Source organism: Hippoglossus stenolepis, chromosome 18 (assembly GCF_022539355.2).
Source record: "Hippoglossus stenolepis isolate QCI-W04-F060 chromosome 18, HSTE1.2, whole genome shotgun sequence".
Lineage (NCBI taxonomy): Eukaryota > Metazoa > Chordata > Actinopteri > Pleuronectiformes > Pleuronectidae > Hippoglossus > Hippoglossus stenolepis.
Window position 1 is genome coordinate 18,652,519 of NC_061500.1, and position 19,863 is coordinate 18,672,381.

At 39.4% G+C, this 19,863-nt stretch overlaps 2 protein-coding genes across 4 annotated transcripts in view; both read left to right on the forward strand.

Moving 5' to 3' along the window:
- Nucleotides 1-4,954: 4,954 nt before the first annotated feature.
- slc25a1b (slc25a1 solute carrier family 25 member 1b) lies at nucleotides 4,955-15,542 on the forward strand. Its single transcript, XM_035141347.2, has 9 exons — nucleotides 4,955-5,347; nucleotides 9,268-9,375; nucleotides 10,786-10,885; nucleotides 11,551-11,689; nucleotides 11,882-11,966; nucleotides 12,229-12,333; nucleotides 12,433-12,548; nucleotides 12,637-12,710; nucleotides 13,914-15,542. The coding sequence occupies exons 1-9, from the start codon at nucleotides 5,239-5,241 to the stop codon at nucleotides 14,026-14,028; spliced, it is 951 nt and encodes a 316-aa protein (XP_034997238.1). The 5' UTR covers nucleotides 4,955-5,238; the 3' UTR covers nucleotides 14,029-15,542.
- Nucleotides 15,543-16,862: 1,320 nt separating this feature from the next.
- pi4kaa (phosphatidylinositol 4-kinase, catalytic, alpha a) overlaps nucleotides 16,863-19,863 on the forward strand; it is a 28,526-nt gene continuing 25,525 nt past the window's right edge. For 2 of the 3 annotated variants that reach the window (XM_035184524.2, XM_035184527.2), the window contains exons 1-3: nucleotides 16,863-17,059; nucleotides 19,128-19,244; nucleotides 19,333-19,426. In XM_035184524.2, coding sequence (XP_035040415.2) covers nucleotides 16,946-17,059; nucleotides 19,128-19,244; nucleotides 19,333-19,426 — 325 coding nt within the window. In that variant the 5' untranslated portion in view covers nucleotides 16,863-16,945. The remainder of the gene's footprint in view (nucleotides 17,060-19,127; nucleotides 19,245-19,332; nucleotides 19,427-19,863) is intronic. The other variant, XM_035184525.2, reaches the window with a different exon arrangement.

Below are 19,863 nucleotides of genomic sequence, written 5' to 3' on the forward strand. Positions count from 1 at the left end.
CAGGATCCAACATGTGTGCCAGATTTTTGCAAAGATGCGATCTGGTCCTGGATCCCTGTATGCAATGGATGGCTGTCAAAGTCCGGTATGAGCATAGAAGTAAATGGATCCAAAGTAATACCAATGCATTGGCAGGTTTCTTTACCCCAAGGAGATAAAGTTCTTTGGGGATGTTCGGAATAAAAGCTGTTGAGTAAAGCTCTCTCCAGCTGCAGTGGCCATTGTGTGGCCATCCTCTGCAGCCACCCCATGTAGCTCCTGGGCAGTGGCCTCCCGCAATGGGAGTAGAAAGAGAGGTCCTTGACTCCACCGGTTGAATCTTACCAGGTCCTGCAGGGTGTTGCTACTGGTCATCTGCGGAGTCACCAAATAGCATGTGTGGGACTGGGTCAGACCTTGGATCACAACTACAGACAAAGACTTGAAATGGCAAGATTTTGGTCATAGCCATCCTTGTGGATTATCCATCCGAAGCTTAAAACCGCTTTAATTCATAAGGGAGATCTTACCATTGGACAGTTATATATACAGTATCTCCTGGAAAAGGGCCTGCATGACCAAATCCCATTTAATTGTCTTCTTAAGTTAAAGTACCTAAGTATAATCAGCAAATTGTACCGAAAATATTAAACAAAATCATTTTTGAGTAATATTCAAGACCTGCTTTTATTGGAGCTAGCTTAAAGTACTTAGATTGTCTAATGGATAACCTAGAGGGTGGGCCCCTCGAAAGGGTCACCAGGTAAATCTGAGAAGATGGGACACGGGCTAACTAATGGGAAGTTCTGAAACACAAATTTTGATAAATGTTTCAGACGTGAGTCTTACTTCTCCGGGCTTCAAATAAATAGTTTTAAAGGGGACATTTCTCTCTGATGGAACAACTTGATATCTTAAAACATGTCAAGGAACCTGAAAGAATCTGACACTGGTTTAATAATCAACAATATGCTGCATTCAAACTCATAAGTTTCTTTTTTATGTAAAATTTAAATCTTAAAGGTACAGTGTGTAGAATTTAGTGACACTTAGTGGTGGAGTTGTATGTTGCAGCTGAATGTGACTTTAATATTCATGTTGACAATAATAAAGATAGCCTTAGCGTAGCATTTATTTCGCAATTAGACTCAATTGGTTTCAGTCAGTGTGTACACCAACCTACTCATTGTTGTAACCACACACTTGACCTTATATTATCATACGGTGTCAAAATTGAACATCTAACGGTACTTCCGCGCAATCCAATTCTATCAGACCATAATTTAATAACCTTCGATTTTTCACTATCAGAATATATGCCACTAATAATGAACTCATTTTCAAGATGTTTACCTGATAGTGCTGTAGCTAAATTTAAGGAAATAATTCTGATTACATTTAAACCCGTACTATCCGTCGATATAAACAACAAATTCATTAAAAACCCTAGCTCCACTGAGATTGACCATCTCGTCGATAGCTCTGTAAAGTCATTACGATTAACATTAGACTCAATAGCGCCTCTAAAAAAGAAACATATAAAACATAGTAAATTAGCTCCGTGGTATAATTCCAAGACACATGAGTTAAAACAAGTATCAAGAAAACTAGAAAGGAAGTGGCGCTCCAGCAACCGTGTTGAAAATCTCCTAGACTGGAAGAATAGTGTTAAAGCATATAAGAAGGCCCTCCACAAAGCAAGAGCCGCCTACTATTCAAAACTAATAGAATAGAATAAAAACAACCCCAGGTTTCTCTTCAGCACTGTAGCCAGGCTGACTGAGAGTCACACCTCCACCGAACCCAGTATTCCTCGATCCCTAAATTGCAATATCTTTATGAATTTCTTTAATGATAAAATTCTAACTATTAGAAATCAAATCAACCATCTCCTGCCCTCAATTGGCACTAATACCCCATCAAGAATAGAAAACTCAGAAACGGCTGAGAATCTTACCAATTATTTAGACAGCTTCTCTCTGATCACCTCGATCAGCTGACCAAAATAATCTCATCTTCTAAACCAACAACTTGTATCTCAGACCCCATTCCTACAAAATTACTTAAAGAAATTCTGCCCCTAATTGACAGTTCATTACTGAACACAATACATCTGTCATTATCATCAGGATATGTACCACAGTCTTTTAAAATAGCTGTAATCAAACCCCTCCTCAAAAAACCCACCTTAGACCCAGAGGTTTTAGCCAATTATCGTCCGATATCTAATCTCCCCTTCCTGTCTAAAATCCTAGAAAAAGTTGTAGCCAATCAGCTGTGTGAGTTTCTCCAGGAAAATAATATATATGAAGACTTTCAGTCAGGGTTTAGAGCCAATCACAGCACAGAGACAGCCTTGGCAAAAGTCACTAATGATCTTCTAATAGCTTCAGATCAGGGGTTTGTGTCTGTCCTCGTTCTGTTAGATCTTAGTGGCACATTTGACACAATTGACCATAATATTTTATTACAGAGACTAGAACAGTTAATTAGCATTAAAGGAACCGCCCTAAAATGGTTTAAATCCTATTTCTCAGACCGCTCCCAAGTGCAAATTAATGATGAGTCATCTGTGCGCACCAAAGTTAACCATGGTGTTCCACAAGGCTCTGTGCTTGGCCCAATTTTATTCTCATTATATATGCTTCCACTTGGAAACATTATCAGGACACACTCGGTAAATTTCCACTGCTATGCGGATGACACCCAGTTATACTTGTCAATAAAACCTGAACAAAGTAATCAAATAACTAAACTCCAAGCATGTCTCAAGGACATAAAAACCTGGATGACCCGCTAATTTCTCTTATTAAACTCAGATAAAACAGAGGTTCTAATACTTGGCCCTAAACACCTTAGAGATACATTATCTAACGATATAGCTGCGCTAGACGACATTGCCCTTGCTTCCAATGAAACAGTCAGGAACTTGGGAGTGATCTTCGATCCTGATTTATCCTTTAATTCTCACTTAAAACAAATTTCTAGGACAGCCTTTTTTCACTTGCGTAATATCTCCAAAATCAGACATGTCCTTTCTCAAAAGGATGCAGAAAAACTAATCCACGCCTTTGTTACATCCAGACTGGATTATTGTAATTCCTTATTATCAGGCTCCAGCAGTAAGTCGTTAAAGACTCTGCAGCTTGTCCAAAATGCCGCAGCACGTGTCCTGACAAGAACCAAGAAAAGAGAGCACATTTCTCCAGTATTAGCTTCGCTACACTGGCTTCCGGTTAAATCTAGAATAGAATTTAAAATTCTCCTCCTCACCTTCAAAGCCCTTAACAATATGGCACCATTATATCTTAAAGAGCTGTTAGTACCTTATCAACCCACTAGAGCACTGCGCTCCCAGAATTCAGGCTTACTTGTCGTCCCTAAAGTCTCTAAAAGTAGAGTAGGAGCCAGAGCTTTCAGCTATCAAGCTCCTCTCCTGTGGAATCATCTCCCACTTTCAGTTCGGGAGGCAGACACCATCTGTACGTTTAAGAGTAGGCTTAAAACCTTCCTTTTTGATAAAGCTTATAGTTAGAGCTGGTCCAGGCTTGTTTTAGACCTGCTCTTAGTTAGGCTGCTATAGGTCTAGAAGGTCGGGGGACACATGACACACGGAGCTTCTCTTTCCAGCTTCTCCTTCCTCTTCTCAATCGTTATCACATCAAAGTAATTCATATCCCATCAATACATGTTACTGACTTGACTTCTTCCCCGGAGTCCCTTTGCCTTATCGTCCGCAGATCCAGGGCCGCGGCTGTGGCCACATCATGGATTAGGATCTGTGGATCACGTATCAGAGGTCGTAATGGTGGATCCAGTATGGCGGATTCTGCATCGTGCTGGCTGATCGTGATAATAAAGGCAGATCCTTTATCGTGTTGGCATCAGATACTGGTAGTGGACCACGACCGAGGTGGCAGCTGATGATGGATCCTAATGGCGGCAGTGGACAATGACTGTGGACTATAGTGGCATCCGATCTTGATGGTGGATCATGATCTTGCTGGCTGCTGACCATGGACTATGATTGCAGCAGGACTGCTCGATACATAGTATTTCTCCTCAGATACTCGACCATTAATGACATTAATCCACCAATTCACTGACCTTCAGTTATACTTCAAAATGTTTACCCTAATCAATGCTGCTAAAACCTTTATCTTGATGTTCTCCTTTACACTTGACATCCATTGCACTTCTGTCCGTCCTGGGAGAGGGATCCCTCACATGTGGCTCTCTCTGAGGTTTCTACGTTCTTTTTTCCCTGTTAAAAGGGTTTTTAAGTAGTTTTTCCTTACTCTTGTTGAGGGTTAAGGGCAGAGGATGTCACACCATGTTAAAGCCCTATGAGACAAATTGTGATTTGTGAATATGGGCTATACAAATAAAATTTGATTGATTGATTGATTGAATACCCCTCATCTCACCATCCCCTTCCAAACACCATTGGCAGCCTTCAGTTGTCATAAAAACTCAAAAGGTGTTTTAGTTCTCAACTACTAAAATAAAACATGGCGGCCGCCGTAGAAAGGACCCGCTCCCGATGTAAATATAAATATAAAGGGCCAATTCTAGGGTCAAGAAAACAAACATTTGCACAATTTAGATGAAACACACTAGTGAAAACATCACTAGGATTATTTTATATTTAATTTCTGCCAATAGATGCCTAAATCTTACACACTGGACCTTTAAGTTGTAAAATAGCTATGGTTGACTACACATGATGGACCAAATACTTGCATCAGAAAGTAGCATGAAGTAAATGTACCTTTTTAATTGAATGTATTCTTCCTATTATTATTATTATTACTTATAGGTGCTTGTCAGTGCAGTGGAGAGGGGACCCACAGCAAACGTGTTGCAGGAGTTTTTCAACGAGCAGAGCAGAGTTACCGGTCCTCCTTAAGTTGGTGACAAACATGGCGCCCTCCATGTCGGGTTGGCGAGGGGGGGTGGGTCGGTGTCGCGCTGTGCTCCGCCCCGAATGAACACTGACTCGACGCTATCAGCCTGTGTGTGTGTGTGTGCCTGTGTGCGTGTATGTGTGTTTGCACTGTGGTGATAACTGTCAAAAGTACACTTAACAACAGATCAGCGCCGAGAGTCCAATGGTCAGCGCCGCCTCTCTGCTCGCTGAGTGTCCGCGTCGAGGCGCCTGCACCCGGACTGCATGAGAAGCGCTTGAAGGCTGAGCGGCTCCGTGGCCACCGAGCACATCCGTGTTGACAACAAAAGTTTGCCCGGCGTTTCGCAGTCATGTCGGGACAACCAGGCTTCGTGAGCCCGTTCCACAGACCCCGGTGTTTGGCGGCTGCAGCTCCGGCGAGTAACAAGTTCACCCACCCTGGAAAAGCTATTATGGCAGGTAACAAAGTTTCTGTGTGTGTGTGTGTGTGTTCGTGTGTTTTTTCTTGCAGAAGCAGCTGTTAAACTTTGTGTGTCCATGCAAAAGGCTGAACCTGTGTCTACAGATGTGATCACAGGCCTCAGCTGCAGCTCTGTGCCTCAGTGTCACTCTGATCTGAAAGGCATTTGAGAGGAATGTGCACCGCAGGCAGGAGAGAGACATGTAGTTCACCATGATGTTTGAAAGGCAGGGCGTCTCCAGGGCTTTAAAGGTCCAGTGTGTAAGTTTCAGGTGAAAAGGATCTATTGGCAGAAATTGAATATGAAAGAATCCTAGCGAGTGTTTCATCTAAATTATACGAATTGTTGTTTTCTTTACCCTAGAATGGGCCCTTTATATTGAAATACTTTATATTTATGGGAGCGGTTCCTCTCTACGGAGGCCACCATGTTTTTTTTTACAGTAGTCCAAACTGGACAAACTAAACATCATTTGACAGCTGAAGGCTGCCACAGGTTCTCTGTCATGTTAGGAAGGGGATGGTGAGGTGAGGGGTATTCAGCGGCAACATGCACCTTCACCACTAGATCTCACTATATTCTACACAGAGAGATTGATTTCAGTATCATTTTAAAAGTTTTTAATTTAATTTAAAAAAAAAGTATATCTAATCTGCCAAAGTCAGCAAAGTAACTTATAAAATGTTTCTGTATGTGTTTTTAGAACATAACACTGTCTCTTAAAGTCCAGTACCATTAGCCGACACCTCTGATGTTATGCACATTTAATAAATGGATCTTAAATTAATTTCTTCTTTTTATTGGGTGATACTTACCTCCATTTTGCTATATATCCTGGTCCAGTTCATCTGTTAAATGATTATTTAATGGTGTCATTTGGAATTATTGTTATTGTCATCTACAACTGGGCCAGAGAGAGAACATGTTATATAAATAAACAAAGGTACTGGGTAAATGATTCTAAATTTCCTCCGTAATGCATTTCATTCATATCTTACATACTTTGGTGGGTATAATTGTGAGAAAGGGATTTAACTGCATTCTTTGTGTTTGACTAAGTTTAACTTGGTTAACAAAATCTTCTTGCGCCACATTTTATACTAGACTCCCGGATGAACAACAAGTTTCTTCATCCATTGGTCTGCCAGGACAGATCATCTCAGTTTACTGCAGTAAAATGTAGTTTGGGACTGGAGGGCAGACAGTCTGGTAGCTCCTGGAACTTGTAGACTTTAGCACAGACCCCTTTCCAAAGAAACCTGGTAGAGATTAACTCTGATTGCCGGCCTGTCTCATTAGTTAATCAGTGACAGAACTCAGCATTTACTACATAATATTGCAACATCATTAGAAAGAGAGAGAAACCCCTATGGGTGAATCTACTAGGTTTTCATCCTTGAACATAAAGAAATGTGTTAACTGTACTTTTACATATATATCACTGTGAGCAGTTTGTTTTTATTGACCTCCTGCCCTCACAGTGTGTGTGCTCAGAGGCCCGGGTCATGAATCCTGAGCCACAGTGACAAAGCACATTGCTCTGTCAGCTCCTACACTCATTCACCTGGGTTACAACACGCCTGTGACAAGCTCAGCTGTGGAGCGTTTGCAAAGAGAAAGATTCAAGATAATTTCCCATGCTATCTCTAGTGTAATGTGTGGTAAGCGTGAAATGCAAGCCACAATCTTGTGAATAAATGACTAAAGCTCTCTGTAGTTGCAGTGCGAGCTAATAGGACGACAAGGCAGATACGAGCAAGTCACAAGGGAGTAGCTGGATCACATGCCAAAGCTTAATGACACCACTAATCCCCACAGAATTACAGATATTATAGTGGGAGTCATCTTTATTTACAGTATAGGTTTCCTTTGTTTAACAACTAGCCTGCCTCTGTCTGAAGCAAGGTAATGAGAATGTGTCCCAAAATGTCAAACTGCTCCTTTTTAAAAAGTGCAGTTTCATGAGAAAAACTGCGTAAAATGAAGCTTGTGGGAAAATTACAGGCTTTATTTCGTCCATAGCAATTGCAAGCATAATTTCACCCAATTTCACTTCCCTTCTTTTTCATTTCAGAGCATAAATGAAAGGTTATTTCATGGCAGGCGTGTGTTCTGTTGTGATTGTTTGAAAGTTAAATACATGTTTGATAAAGTTGTGTCAAGCACAGGTCTTTCTCATTGTAAACAATTGACGTGCAGTTATGGGGTCAGAATAATTGTCAACTTTCAGACTTGGAAAATTCATGCAAAAACCACTTGATGTCTGAAAGCAGCTTAAGTTAAATAAGGCCATATTTGAATCGTTTCAAATATCGACTTGAAATATAATATCGACTTGAGAGCACATGAGCTCAACAAAGTGGGACGAACCACTTCCCATCTCAGGAAATGCAAGCAACATGAGCAGCACGTTAATACGCCATTAGACTAGTCATCGCAGGAAAAGTGCATTGACATTAAACTGCGCATACGGCCATTTGTTATGTAGCGTTCCCTGAAGAAGTACAGCCTTGACCTCCCTTTATGTTTGTCTTTAAAAAAGACAGATAACGTAGTAGATAAACACTGACAGTCAATCCGTCTTTCCACATTCCCTCTCAAAATACCTGTTTTAGTGTACCTACATGTTGGACTTGTTAAACCGGTTCTATATCTTTTTCCAGAACACGTGGCTGTAATGCAGGTACTGAATGGAGGAGTGTTTGCAGATAATGATTGTGTGGACTGTGTTTTTGATTCATGTTTAATTCGTAACCACAGCTGTAAACCCGGTCTCTAACCGATCGAAAGCTGGAGTGTGTCATAACCAGCACTGTTAGAACCTCGGTCGAGCGTCGCAGCCTGTAACCTTGTGCTTGCACGTGCACGACCAGCCTGACTTGCATGTCCGAATGTAGGCTGCAACCAGGGGTCTGTTGGACTTCTCTGCATGACGTTGTTTAGTGGACAGAGTGCATGTGAAAGACATCAACAGAGAGCCCTTTATAAAGTGTGTGAGAATGAATTCAAGCTTGAATACATGTTAGAAACTTAACCATCTAAAGTCTTTCAACACATCTGCGTAAATGTATCTTCTTTTTAAACATGAACTTGTTAGTCAGGGCCTGGATAAGCATTAGTAGCCAGGTTCATTGAACACAGACGTCTTTCAGATGGATACTATTAGGACCACTCCCCATTCCCTCTGCAAACCAACCACTTGTCACACATCCGAGGGATCAGACCATCACCTGACGGCTGCTGTGTTTTTGTAGGGTGATGTGGTGAACACTATGTTCTCCGGAGCCTACACACCCCCTTGAGTTGAGTCAGGGCTAAGGGGAGTTTCTTTGGGCAGAATCATGCTTCGATCAGCCGAGCCAATCAGCTGCATGGCTGAGAGTTCGCTGTTGAACGGCAGATGTGTGACAGCCAGGGTTTTAAGGTGGAGCTGGTGTATATGCGCTGTAGCTGAAACACTGTGGAGCAGACATGCATCAGTCATATTGTATTTATACATCCTCTGGTGGCTACAAATGTGCACTTCGCTGACAGCTTTTAAAGTCAAAACTAAACTCGAATCAACTTTACTGCTCCCACAGGTTTATGTATAAAGTAAATTTAATACATTTTTAAAGATTTATTTCTTGCAACAGAAATGTTGTGTTGCCTCTTTTTATTATCAGATGTAAAACCTTAAAATACCTTTAGACAGTCAATTAGAAAATCATACTTTAACTTGGAAGAAAAGTGTAAACATATATAATTGTATAATGGGAACACAGCATTTTAAACTGAATAAAGAATAGTTGTAGTGGTTCAGTGTGTTGATGCAGTTTTCACATGAATGCTTGTGTGGGTTTGACAGTGTTTCTTAAGACTTTTGTTAAAACTGATATGTGCTGAATGTTTTTTTTTTCTTCTTTTCTCTTATTTCAGGTGGGATTGCAGGAGGCATTGAGATCTGCATCACCTTTCCAACAGAGTACGTGAAAACACAGCTGCAACTCGATGAAAAGGCAAATCCTCCCAAATATAAAGGCATCGGTGAGTTTATGTTATTTATTTTCTGAACGGTACTAGTGAAAAAGAGAGTAGATTTCACCTCTATTATTGCATGTGATGGTAATATTGGTGATTTTAGAATAATAGAAATACAACACTATGGGATACCACAGCACACCAGCAGAATGTCTTCATATCTTGTTAATCTGGAGTTGTCATTCATGGGGACAATATGTCCTTAAAGGAAAAGCCAGGTGAAAGTTAGTTTGTGCTGTCTTCAATGGGGGAATGCCCCCTTTTTGTGGTATATACACAATCAGGGAATATTGGAGTTCAAGAGTATAATAGATATAACACGTCTGTGGAAAACAGCCGCATTTTTATCCTCTATCATTATGCCTTTGCATTTCCTGAATGACATTACTCAACTGCTGGCTTGTGTACACAACTCCCCACATCGTAACCACAAGCTCACACGTTCTATTTGAAGGCAGCATTAGACTAATGACAAGAAGCCAGGAAAACAGAGAGATACAAAAAGTCTAGCAGCATCTTTAATTTCTACAAAAAAAATAAAATAAAAAAATGTTAATTTCTGGAGTTATGAGGCGCCAGGTGGTGGAATACTTCTTAGAAGGTGTAGTGACTGTGTGGAGTCTCTGCTGGGGGCTTGGTGACCTCATGGACCTCATGGACTGTACATGGCTTGCTGTTTCCACATGCTTCCAGCCTTTATGCTATGTTAAGCTCACCGCTAACAAACAGATCCCAGACGTGTATCAGTCTTCTCATCTACTCATCACAATTACTCATCTAAGTGATGTCCGCTCACATGCTTAATGGGTATGATGTATGATGGGATTCCCTAATAGAATACACATGTTTTTTATCTGTTACTTTTTAATTCATTCAATCTTGAGCTATGCGATACAACTGCTATTTTTTGTTAGAATTAATACTTTACAACATCGCCCCTAAACCAATCTATCACTATGTACACGAGATACACAGAACTATTTGACATGATAAGTAAGTGTATAGATTGTGTTATTGCAGATTTGAGAGCAAATGTGAACAAACGTGTATTGTGTGGTAAGCTGGTGTTTATCTGTTCCATGAGAGCTTGTGAACTTTGGCACAGACCATGTTTTTCTGTGGAGACTCAGTATGAGGGAGTGTCGTTTCAGACTCCAATAGACGCATGTGGAGCTCTGAAATTCACTACTCTTAACTTTTGACAAATTACTGTTATAGTAGGATTATTGGAACAACACAGCTACTGATTATATTCACTGTGGACGTTTTTCTTGGCAGTAGCGCGGGAGTGTTTTGATATCCATGCAAGAAATCACTGTTTTTTTCTTTGTAGCTTGTACTGTTCTCTTTTTTTCCTCTTACCTGTTGCCTCTTTTGTTTATTTCCCGTCTCCCTTGTCCTCTCTTTCTCCGACAGGGGACTGTGTGAAGCAGACAGTGGACGGTCATGGGGTGAGGGGTCTGTACAGAGGTCTAAGCTCTCTGCTGTATGGCTCTATACCTAAAGCAGCTGTAAGGTACTGCAACCACACAACCTTACACACATGTGCAGGCACGAACAAACAGTGCATTATATAAATAAAGTACTTCCATTATGACATCAGGTGTGGATGCTAGATATGTAAAGCATCATTTCTCTATTTCTACTTTTGCACACTTTGGAACAAATCATCCCAATTGAAACATTTTCAAGTTGTTGAGCAGAGATTGACAGAAAATTTACCTTTTCAAATTGAATTTTCGTAACTGATTAATGTTTTTCTCTTTTTCATTTTCTTGCTCGAGCTTCTCAAATGAAAAGAACAGCTGCTTTTCTCCACATTTTTAACATGTTTGCATTTTGGATTGTCACAGCTTTGACATTTTTCTGTACAATTTTCTACACAAGGATTTATTTTAAGAAATAGACAGATTATTTGATGATAAAAAAAGTTGGTAGTTGATACATTAATAAATGCTTTCAAATTTCAAGTAACAGTCCAGCCAATTTTCACAACCTTGTAACTCAAAAGTAAGACTCACTAATGTCTTATATCGGATCTAAAATGAAATGATTAAATGCTTTATTAAAGCTACTACAAATTATAGATCCTTTATTAAGAATATGCTGCTAGAAGCTGGTACATGTTATTTTGTACTTTTGGTTATTAATCATGTTTTTATTGTTTATTATTTTCTACAGATTTGGGGTGTTTGAGTTCCTTAGTAATAAGATGCGTGATGAGAGCGGTAAACTAGACAGCAAGCGAGGATTCCTCTGTGGCCTTGGAGCTGGAGTTGCAGAAGCCGTGTTAGTCGTTTGTCCCATGGAGACAGTTAAGGTAAAAAAAAAAAGACATAACCATTGTATGTCCATGAAAACAAAATGTATCCAATGTGGATTTGAACATTTCCAATACCATATATATAGATATAAAACTGACAAGTTACAGGTTTTAAGAGCCATCAGTTGTTTTCGGCTCTGAATTTTTTCCTTTCAGAATTATTTTATCACATTTGCGGTGTAATTTTAGGTCAAATTCATCCATGACCAGACATCAGCAAACCCAAAGTACAAGGGATTTTTCCATGGGGTGAGGGAGATCATTCGAACCGAAGGTGAGGAAGGCTTTTTTATTTTTATCAGTTGCATTATACTGCCACCTACTGTTCCATCTCCACTTCATCGTGGTTTTACAGGAATAAAGGAAATTACTTGTCAAGTTATTTGAGTCATCACCTCCATTATTTAAAGAATAATGTACTGTACTTTTCGTTAGCCTCATTACATCTGAAAAGTCCTTTAATTTAAGACCTGGTAACTGATTCTAAAAGTAGTTATGCATTTGATAGAGCACTGATAATACTGTTGTATCTACAGGACTGAAGGGGACTTATCAGGGCCTAACAGCCACTGTACTGAAGCAAGGCTCCAACCAAGCCATCCGCTTCTATGTCATGACTTCACTGAGGAACTGGTACAAAGGTGTGTGAGTGAATCAATTGTTCCTTATCTTTATACTCAACACATACAACCAAATAATGTAATCAAAGAATAATCTTTTACTTTTCATTAACTCCAAAGGTGATGACCCCAACAAAGCCATTAACCCTTTGATAACTGGATCGTTTGGAGCTTTTGCTGGTGCTGCTAGCGTGTTTGGAAACACTCCTCTGGATGTCATCAAAACCAGAATGCAGGTTGGTTGAAGAACACGTTCACTTCCTATAATCTCATAGTTCTACCCTGGGCGTAGCGACTAATGTATGTATGTGCATCTATCAACAGGGTCTTGATGCTCACAAGTACAAAAGCACAATGGACTGTGCCGTCAAGATCATGAAGCATGAGGGACCAAAGGCGTAAGTTCATATGGATATGATCTATGGAGAATTACAGTCTGCATGTTGAGTTTTGGCTGGGTTTATATAGTTCGCAGTGATTTTCCGATGCCTCAGGAAGCGCCCTGATAATAATTCATTCGGTAATTTGGATTTGACCTCATACTATAAACTTGAACTGAATAAGCCTCTTGGATGAGAGGTGAAACGTCTTCAAGAAACTCAACCTAGTCCAGTTTTTAGCACTTGGATACTAAAAAGTATTCACACTCTTTACACACTGATAATCCAGCAGTAAGTTGAACTCTGTGTATGGCAGGTAACTAGAGAACCAGAACGTAACTGCATTTATTCTGAAGAGTATGAATCAAAGGAATAATTCAGACATTTTGGGAAATACACCGATTTGATCTCTTGCTGAGAGAAGCTCAGACATACTTCCTGGAGTTTGAGCTGGGATTTCTATGTATTTTTAAAACTTTTAATCACTTGTTAATGACTGAGCATAAAAGGTGCTAATGACGGAAATATAGTGCAATTCTTTCCACATAGAGCTAAATCAATAAGTTGGCTCAGCCAAAATATCCACCAATAATGGCTCATCAAAGATATTTTAGAATTGTAAGACTATAAAATCTGCTGCTCAGTACCTATCTTACCTAGCAGTAAGTATATATGCTAAGCTCATCAATATCACAATCTGACAGTAGCAAGATACACAATAATGGGGTTCTTGAATTTTCTCACTAGTTGCTTTTACAGGAACGAAAGATGATGTTAAAACATTTTTTAAAAAAAAACATTCATCAAACTTTATATTGAGACTTATTCATCAAGTTCGCTATCATTTTAGTGCTTCTCCACCCTGACAAGAAGTCAGCTTTTGGTTACCACTGTTTTGGAGTACCTCATGGTACTGTCTTGGGCCCACTTCTCCCTTCACTTGGCCATATAATGAATTCACCTTTTCTTTAACCTGTAATACATGGGTTTTGTTGTCATGACTCATTATGTCTGCCATGAGGTTTGGCTACTATTTGGGATGTTTTCAAATGATAAGAATGTTTTTATTATTAGTAGTAGTATTAGTATTAATAGTAGTGGTTTGCCTAGAATGGAAGATGGCTTTCTGTGATAATGCACTTCTATATTGGTAAGTTTCTAACCCTTTGAATGTAATTACATTTAGTGAGTATTCACTCTCTCTGTGTGTATTCCATTCAGGTTCTACAAAGGCACTGTCCCTCGGCTTGGTCGGGTGTGTATGGATGTGGCCATAGTCTTCATAATCTATGAGGAAGTCGTACAGGTGCTGAACAAAGTTTGGAAGACGGACTGAAACGTACGTCCTGCTACACAAGCAGAAGTGTTAGGACAGGCCATCCATATTATAAACCAGGCCAAGTCCCAAAACAATCTCCTATAACACTGCTTCTAGGTTCTAATGTCTACCTCCGAGTGATTTTCCGAAAGAAAGGGATTGATGTATTCTTGATTTTATTTATAACACAGTTAAGTGGAAGCATTATCTGCATGAAATAAGCTCCAGATGACGGAATCACCACTCAAACTTCCTCATTTCTTTTAAATTCCAGAAGGGTGAAGTTCCTTAAGAGCTCAGGGAAAGGAAAGGGGCATTTGTTTAGATCTGCTTGACTAGAGAAAAAGGTTAATGGGAACAAAAAAAGATGTTTCTCAAGTTAACTTGAGACACATTCAGTTTTCAGAATTCAGTTTTATAAAAAAAAAAATAATAACATTACGCGACCTGACATAATGTGATTCAGACACTATAGACAAGGACATTTTGCTTGAAAATTAGAGATTGTACCAGAGATAAATTGTTTTAAAGCCCTCTTTATATGCAAGTATTTCGATTTTTCCTATTTTCAAAAGGCTGTTCAAAACCACAGTTAATTCAAAAGCTGATCTGAATAATTCATCTCCAGATATCACTGCTGCAGAGGTTCAGGTACTTTAAGAACTAAATGCCTTAAGTCACAGTTTTTAACATTGTAGGATCCAGAAAGATGCCCGTTCAATATTGCATATGTACTTAACATTTAGAAATGCACGTTTCCACAAAACAGCGTTGAGGTGGTGTAAAGATGTGGTTCACTTTGAAGTTGCAGAAATGTTTTAATCAATTAACTTACTAGACTGATACTATAACAAGTGCCTATGTGTTGTATGATTCATTTTGAGATCTTTTGAGATTAAGAATGATTAAATGTTGTATGTACTTAGTCACTAGAGATTTTTATGAATGTACTCAAGTGCAGACACTGCACGAGGGCCAAATGTTTCATTCCAGGCAGCATCTGAGTTACAGTATGTCTGAGATGTTAATGTTTTCTCGATTCACCTTAACTGCTGATATGAATTCCTGCTTCTAAATTCAAATAGCCTTTAACACATGATTTTAATAGATGCCTGTTTGAGAAATTCTATTAATAGTGCCTTCCAAGATTTTTTAGACTTTATTTTTCTTTTTAAGATGAATTGCCTTTACCTTTTACCTTAACTGACAACCCAATGTGCCAACTGCTGCTCAGAAACATAATGCCATGTTGAAGACTGGAGCTTGTGAGTCTGGCATGTTTACATGCAGTGCAATTAATTTTTTTTGTTCATCATAGGGTCTTTATTTAGGATACACAATGTTTACTTTGAGCTACTTTTTCAGCTTCATGTTAAACCAGCCTTGCAGACATGGAGCCTCTTGTATGTCACAGATATTTAAACATCTTTGGTGTTTACATTATTTCCTGTAGCTGAACCCGGTCATGTGCCTTCAGTCTAATCAATTCTGATATGTATGCTCAAAAATAAACATTGTACCTGACTGTTGAATTTGTTGTGTTAATTTCAGCAGTGGTATGAAGTAGCTGAGTACATTTATTCAAGAACTATACAGAAGTACACATTTGTAGTACTTGTTCTTTATTGAATTATTTTCCCTTCATGCTGCTTTATACTTAACTACATTTCCAATGGCTGTATTCATTTTTACTACACTACACTTTTTCAACTACTAGAATAAATTGTTACTTGATTTTAGTTTTTGCATACAAGAATGGAAGAGAGACTATGATGCTGTGTAGACTATCAAACTTTTTATATACAAGTAAACATATTAATTATTATTAATATTACTTAGTTTTAATACTAATCTTTATAAAGTGACTTACTTACAGCTCAGTGTAAAAGTCACTTTGAAGAGAAACTATTAAGTGATCACATAAAGATTAATCTACCAATTGTACTTTAAGAAATCCTTACAGTTTATTCAGTTGTAAATTATATTGCTATTATTGCGATTATTTATAATTAAATATTTAAATTAAAATCTGTGCCTAATACCAATTAAATTTAATACATTTACAATACTTATACGGATGAAAGATATTGAACTGTTTGTAAAAGAGGTGTATCAGGGATAGTATAATGTCCTCATTGACAATGTGCAGAATTTGCTTAGACAGTGGCTGTAGATCAATTGCAGATTAACTCTTGATGCAGACAAAGAGAAGAGATAAAATGGTGTAACTATCAAATGTTCAAATGCAAAGAATGTATTCAAATAGAGCTTGGCACTAAAACAGTAGGAATAAATCAAAAAATATTTTTTGATTTATTGACAATTTTATGTAAATTGAATGATAGTTGTAAAACAAAGCTTACTTCCTGTTGCCAGTAGGTGGCGCCATCACTATTATTACATACAGACTAATAGATCTGTTCAAATAGGGGCTCAGATGTAGCGTGAGCAATTTTGTGTCAATTGGACAATGTTACAACAACTTCATTTTCACACTGATCAGTAGGTGGCGCTATGACCCTGCACTAATATTATTCCTTTGATGCTGTCGCTCAGCATCCAAGGATTCATGGTCCTCGTATGTCCGAGATACACAACCTCGTGTTTTGATGGCGTGTAATCAAACTTTGACGCCACGCCACCGTGTGACGAAAAGTCGATATTTGAGTTAGTTTATATCTCCATCTTGTTGAGATATAAATTGTAAAACTGACACTTGATTTGACTTGTATCAGTTTGATAGATATTGCCTCATTCATATTTATTTATTGTTCGGCATAACAGTGTTTTTGTTCTTTGCCTTTTTTTGGATCGTGACCTTGCTCTGCGCTGCTGGGACTCCTCGCTTGCCGTAGTTGTCAGTGCGGACTCCTCCTGGGGACGAGTGAGAGGAGATGTGTGTGTTTGTGCTGCGGCTCTAAGGCTCCGTTAAACCATGTCTCTGGATGGAGGAGGAGGAGGAGGAGGAGGAAGACGAGGCTTTTACTTCAACACCGTCCTGTCCTTGGCTCGGTCGCTGGCGGCTCACCGGCAGGCACCGATAGAAAAGGTAACGGTGCAGGTACAAGGAGACACAGCTAGCCACAGCAGCGGAGAGCTAATACCTGTCAGAGACTCTGTGGCGCCGAGGCCCGGCTTTAACCGAGCTTCTCTACCTGTGCGCTCCGTGTTAGGAATCTGAAAACACCGTCAACGCGTCGCTCATCTTGTCTCTGTGTGAATTACGTTTCCCTTTTCGGTGTTTTAACGGCGAGCTCGAGCCAGCGGCATCTGACTTCAGAGCTGGCTAATGTCTGCTAGCGTTAGCTGTTTTGAACCTGTACCTAATCTTCCTGTAGGTGAAAGAGCTGATATATTAAACGAAGTAGAGCTGCCACACTATGTCCCATCTACGCACTAATTCCACAAACATCTGTCCGCCTGTCCTTCTGTCTGTCTGTCTGTGGATCGCTTAATTTGCGAACCGTTCACCCAATCGACTCCCCACTGAATTACAGATGTTTTATTTTTGAAAAGTTGTGTCTGGAGATTAGACCTCTGGAATAGCCTACATGTTATCTCTGGAAAACAAAGCTGTTAAGTAAATAAATAAATCAAACTTGTAAATAAGCCACTCAAGTCAACAATAATATAAACTCTTCATCGCAGATAAAACAGGCAGGATGAACACAGAGTTGTCTGACTTCACTCTGCACCATAGATGTTTCTATAAAGCTCTGCACACAACTTCCAGCACACACACAATAAGAAGTGACAGTATATTGTGGAACTGTTTGAGGCGGACTCACTAATGACACGAAATAATTTGAAAGTGTCTCTGTGGAGGATTGACACAGGACAAGAGAACAGCCCATTCCGAACAGGCAGGTTTAGAACAGACACTGCACTAGTATTTTAAAATGGATGTATTGTAATTCACTGCGTATTCCCTCTCGGACCTGCAGTCATTTATACAGGATGGCACAGGAAACAGTGACTAATGGAAACTTTCTTGTTGTCTGTTAATTTCCACAGACGCCTGAGCTGGGGAGTTGTGTAAAATTGAATTAGTGTTGCGGAAAAACTTCATCTTTCAGAATAATGCTGTTGCTTGTTATGTTACTCACTCAGGTGGTTAGGATTTGTGGTCAGGGATTATGGGAGGCCACAGGGAAGCTTCTGAAAAGCCTCAGAAGAGTAGGCAGAAGTTGAACTGATTGGAAGAGACACACAATGGGACTGAACATGTCCAACAGGAAGTATGATGAAAGAGCTGTGGTTGCAATAATACAGTGAGGAGGTAGCCCATTGTGTAATGTCTAAATGGATTATTTCTATGTTTGTTCAAACTGTAATATTAGTGTTTCTACTCTGTACTTAAGGTCTTTTGAAATGTGTTTGCTTTGAAGAGCAGTACAAACACACTATAAGAAGTGTGGCTGGAAACAACAACCTTCTCAACTCATGTTAATTTTCATCATTGGTTACACTGCTGATTATTTCTCTGATTAATTCTTTGGTTATTTTTATAATTTTTATTAACTGTCAGCAAATAAAGTTAACTATCATAATTGTTCATCATGGTAAAGTTGACTCAACACCTTTCTAAAAAATGAACATCATAACCTTCAGAGAGGAAGGAGTTATTGCAGGACTCTTGTTTTGGAATGTTAATTAAAGCTGGGTGTACTTAGCGAACTGTTTGTCGTTCTGAATGTCTGAGTGGGGAAACCTGAAACCTTCAGAACAGCCTTTGGTACTTAAGAAAACATTAACGTTAAATTTACTTGTGTTGAAAACAGTGCTGTTTTTTTAGTGGAAGTATTTTGTAGGTTTTATTTAATATGCACTACTCTCACTCTGTTTTTAAATGGTTTTTAATCCCTATTTGAGTTCAGCACATCTGGCCCTTTAGCATTTGGCTTATTGATGCCATGCAGAGTCAGGTTTTTGGCTCAATTCCTGAGGGCCATTTTATAATTGCTAATGGATCTAGACATGAACTATGAGTCTCCTTAATCCTGTGGGTAATTACATTCTTTAAAAGGAATCTATCATATTATCCAAGTAGCTTACTGTTGTTTACTATGTTGCTTCCACCACATCTTAGCAGTGAAACGGGTGTTGTCCTCCCACAGGTCCAGAAGTTACAATGCATGTGCCCTGTGGACTTCAGAGGCGTCTTCCAGCTGGACGAGAGGAGGAGAGATGCTGTCATTGCACTGGGCATTTTTCTTGTAGAGTCAGACCTGCAGGTAAACATTTCAGCTCCTCGCCTCCTCACTTCATGGTGCTTCTGTGCAGACAGTGAATTCACAGTATGTTGTTGTCATTCTGTTGCAGCACAAAGATGCTATCGTCCCCTACCTTCTGGGGTTGCTTAAAGGGCTGCCTAAAGTTCAGTGGATTGAAGAAAGTTCTGAACGCAAAGGTAGAGGTAAAGACACCCCTATGATTTTATTTTTATGTTTCTAATGATATTCAAGGGCCCATATTTAATATTGGGCTCAACTAGAAAAGGTTTTCATGTTGTGGTGTTCCAAAAAACATATTTTCTTTCATACCCACACTGCTGCTGCACCTATTTTGACCAAAATCTCCATTTAGGACTTGGCCAGCCTCCCAAAAAGCCCACTGTGCTCTGATTAGTCAGCTGGCTCATTCTTATGTGATTGGTCAGCAGCTTAAAGTATCTATTTGTGGAAAATGTCAAGCCCTTTACCCAAATGCTTCCTGATCAGCTGAAAACACTGCTGTAGCAACAGTAAATATGGCATCAATACTGCCGTATCAGTTTGAGCCAAACTAGCTATCAGGCAGGTTCTGTTACTTGGTGACACTGTTAAGGAAGAAAAAGCCAGGAATGCAAACAAG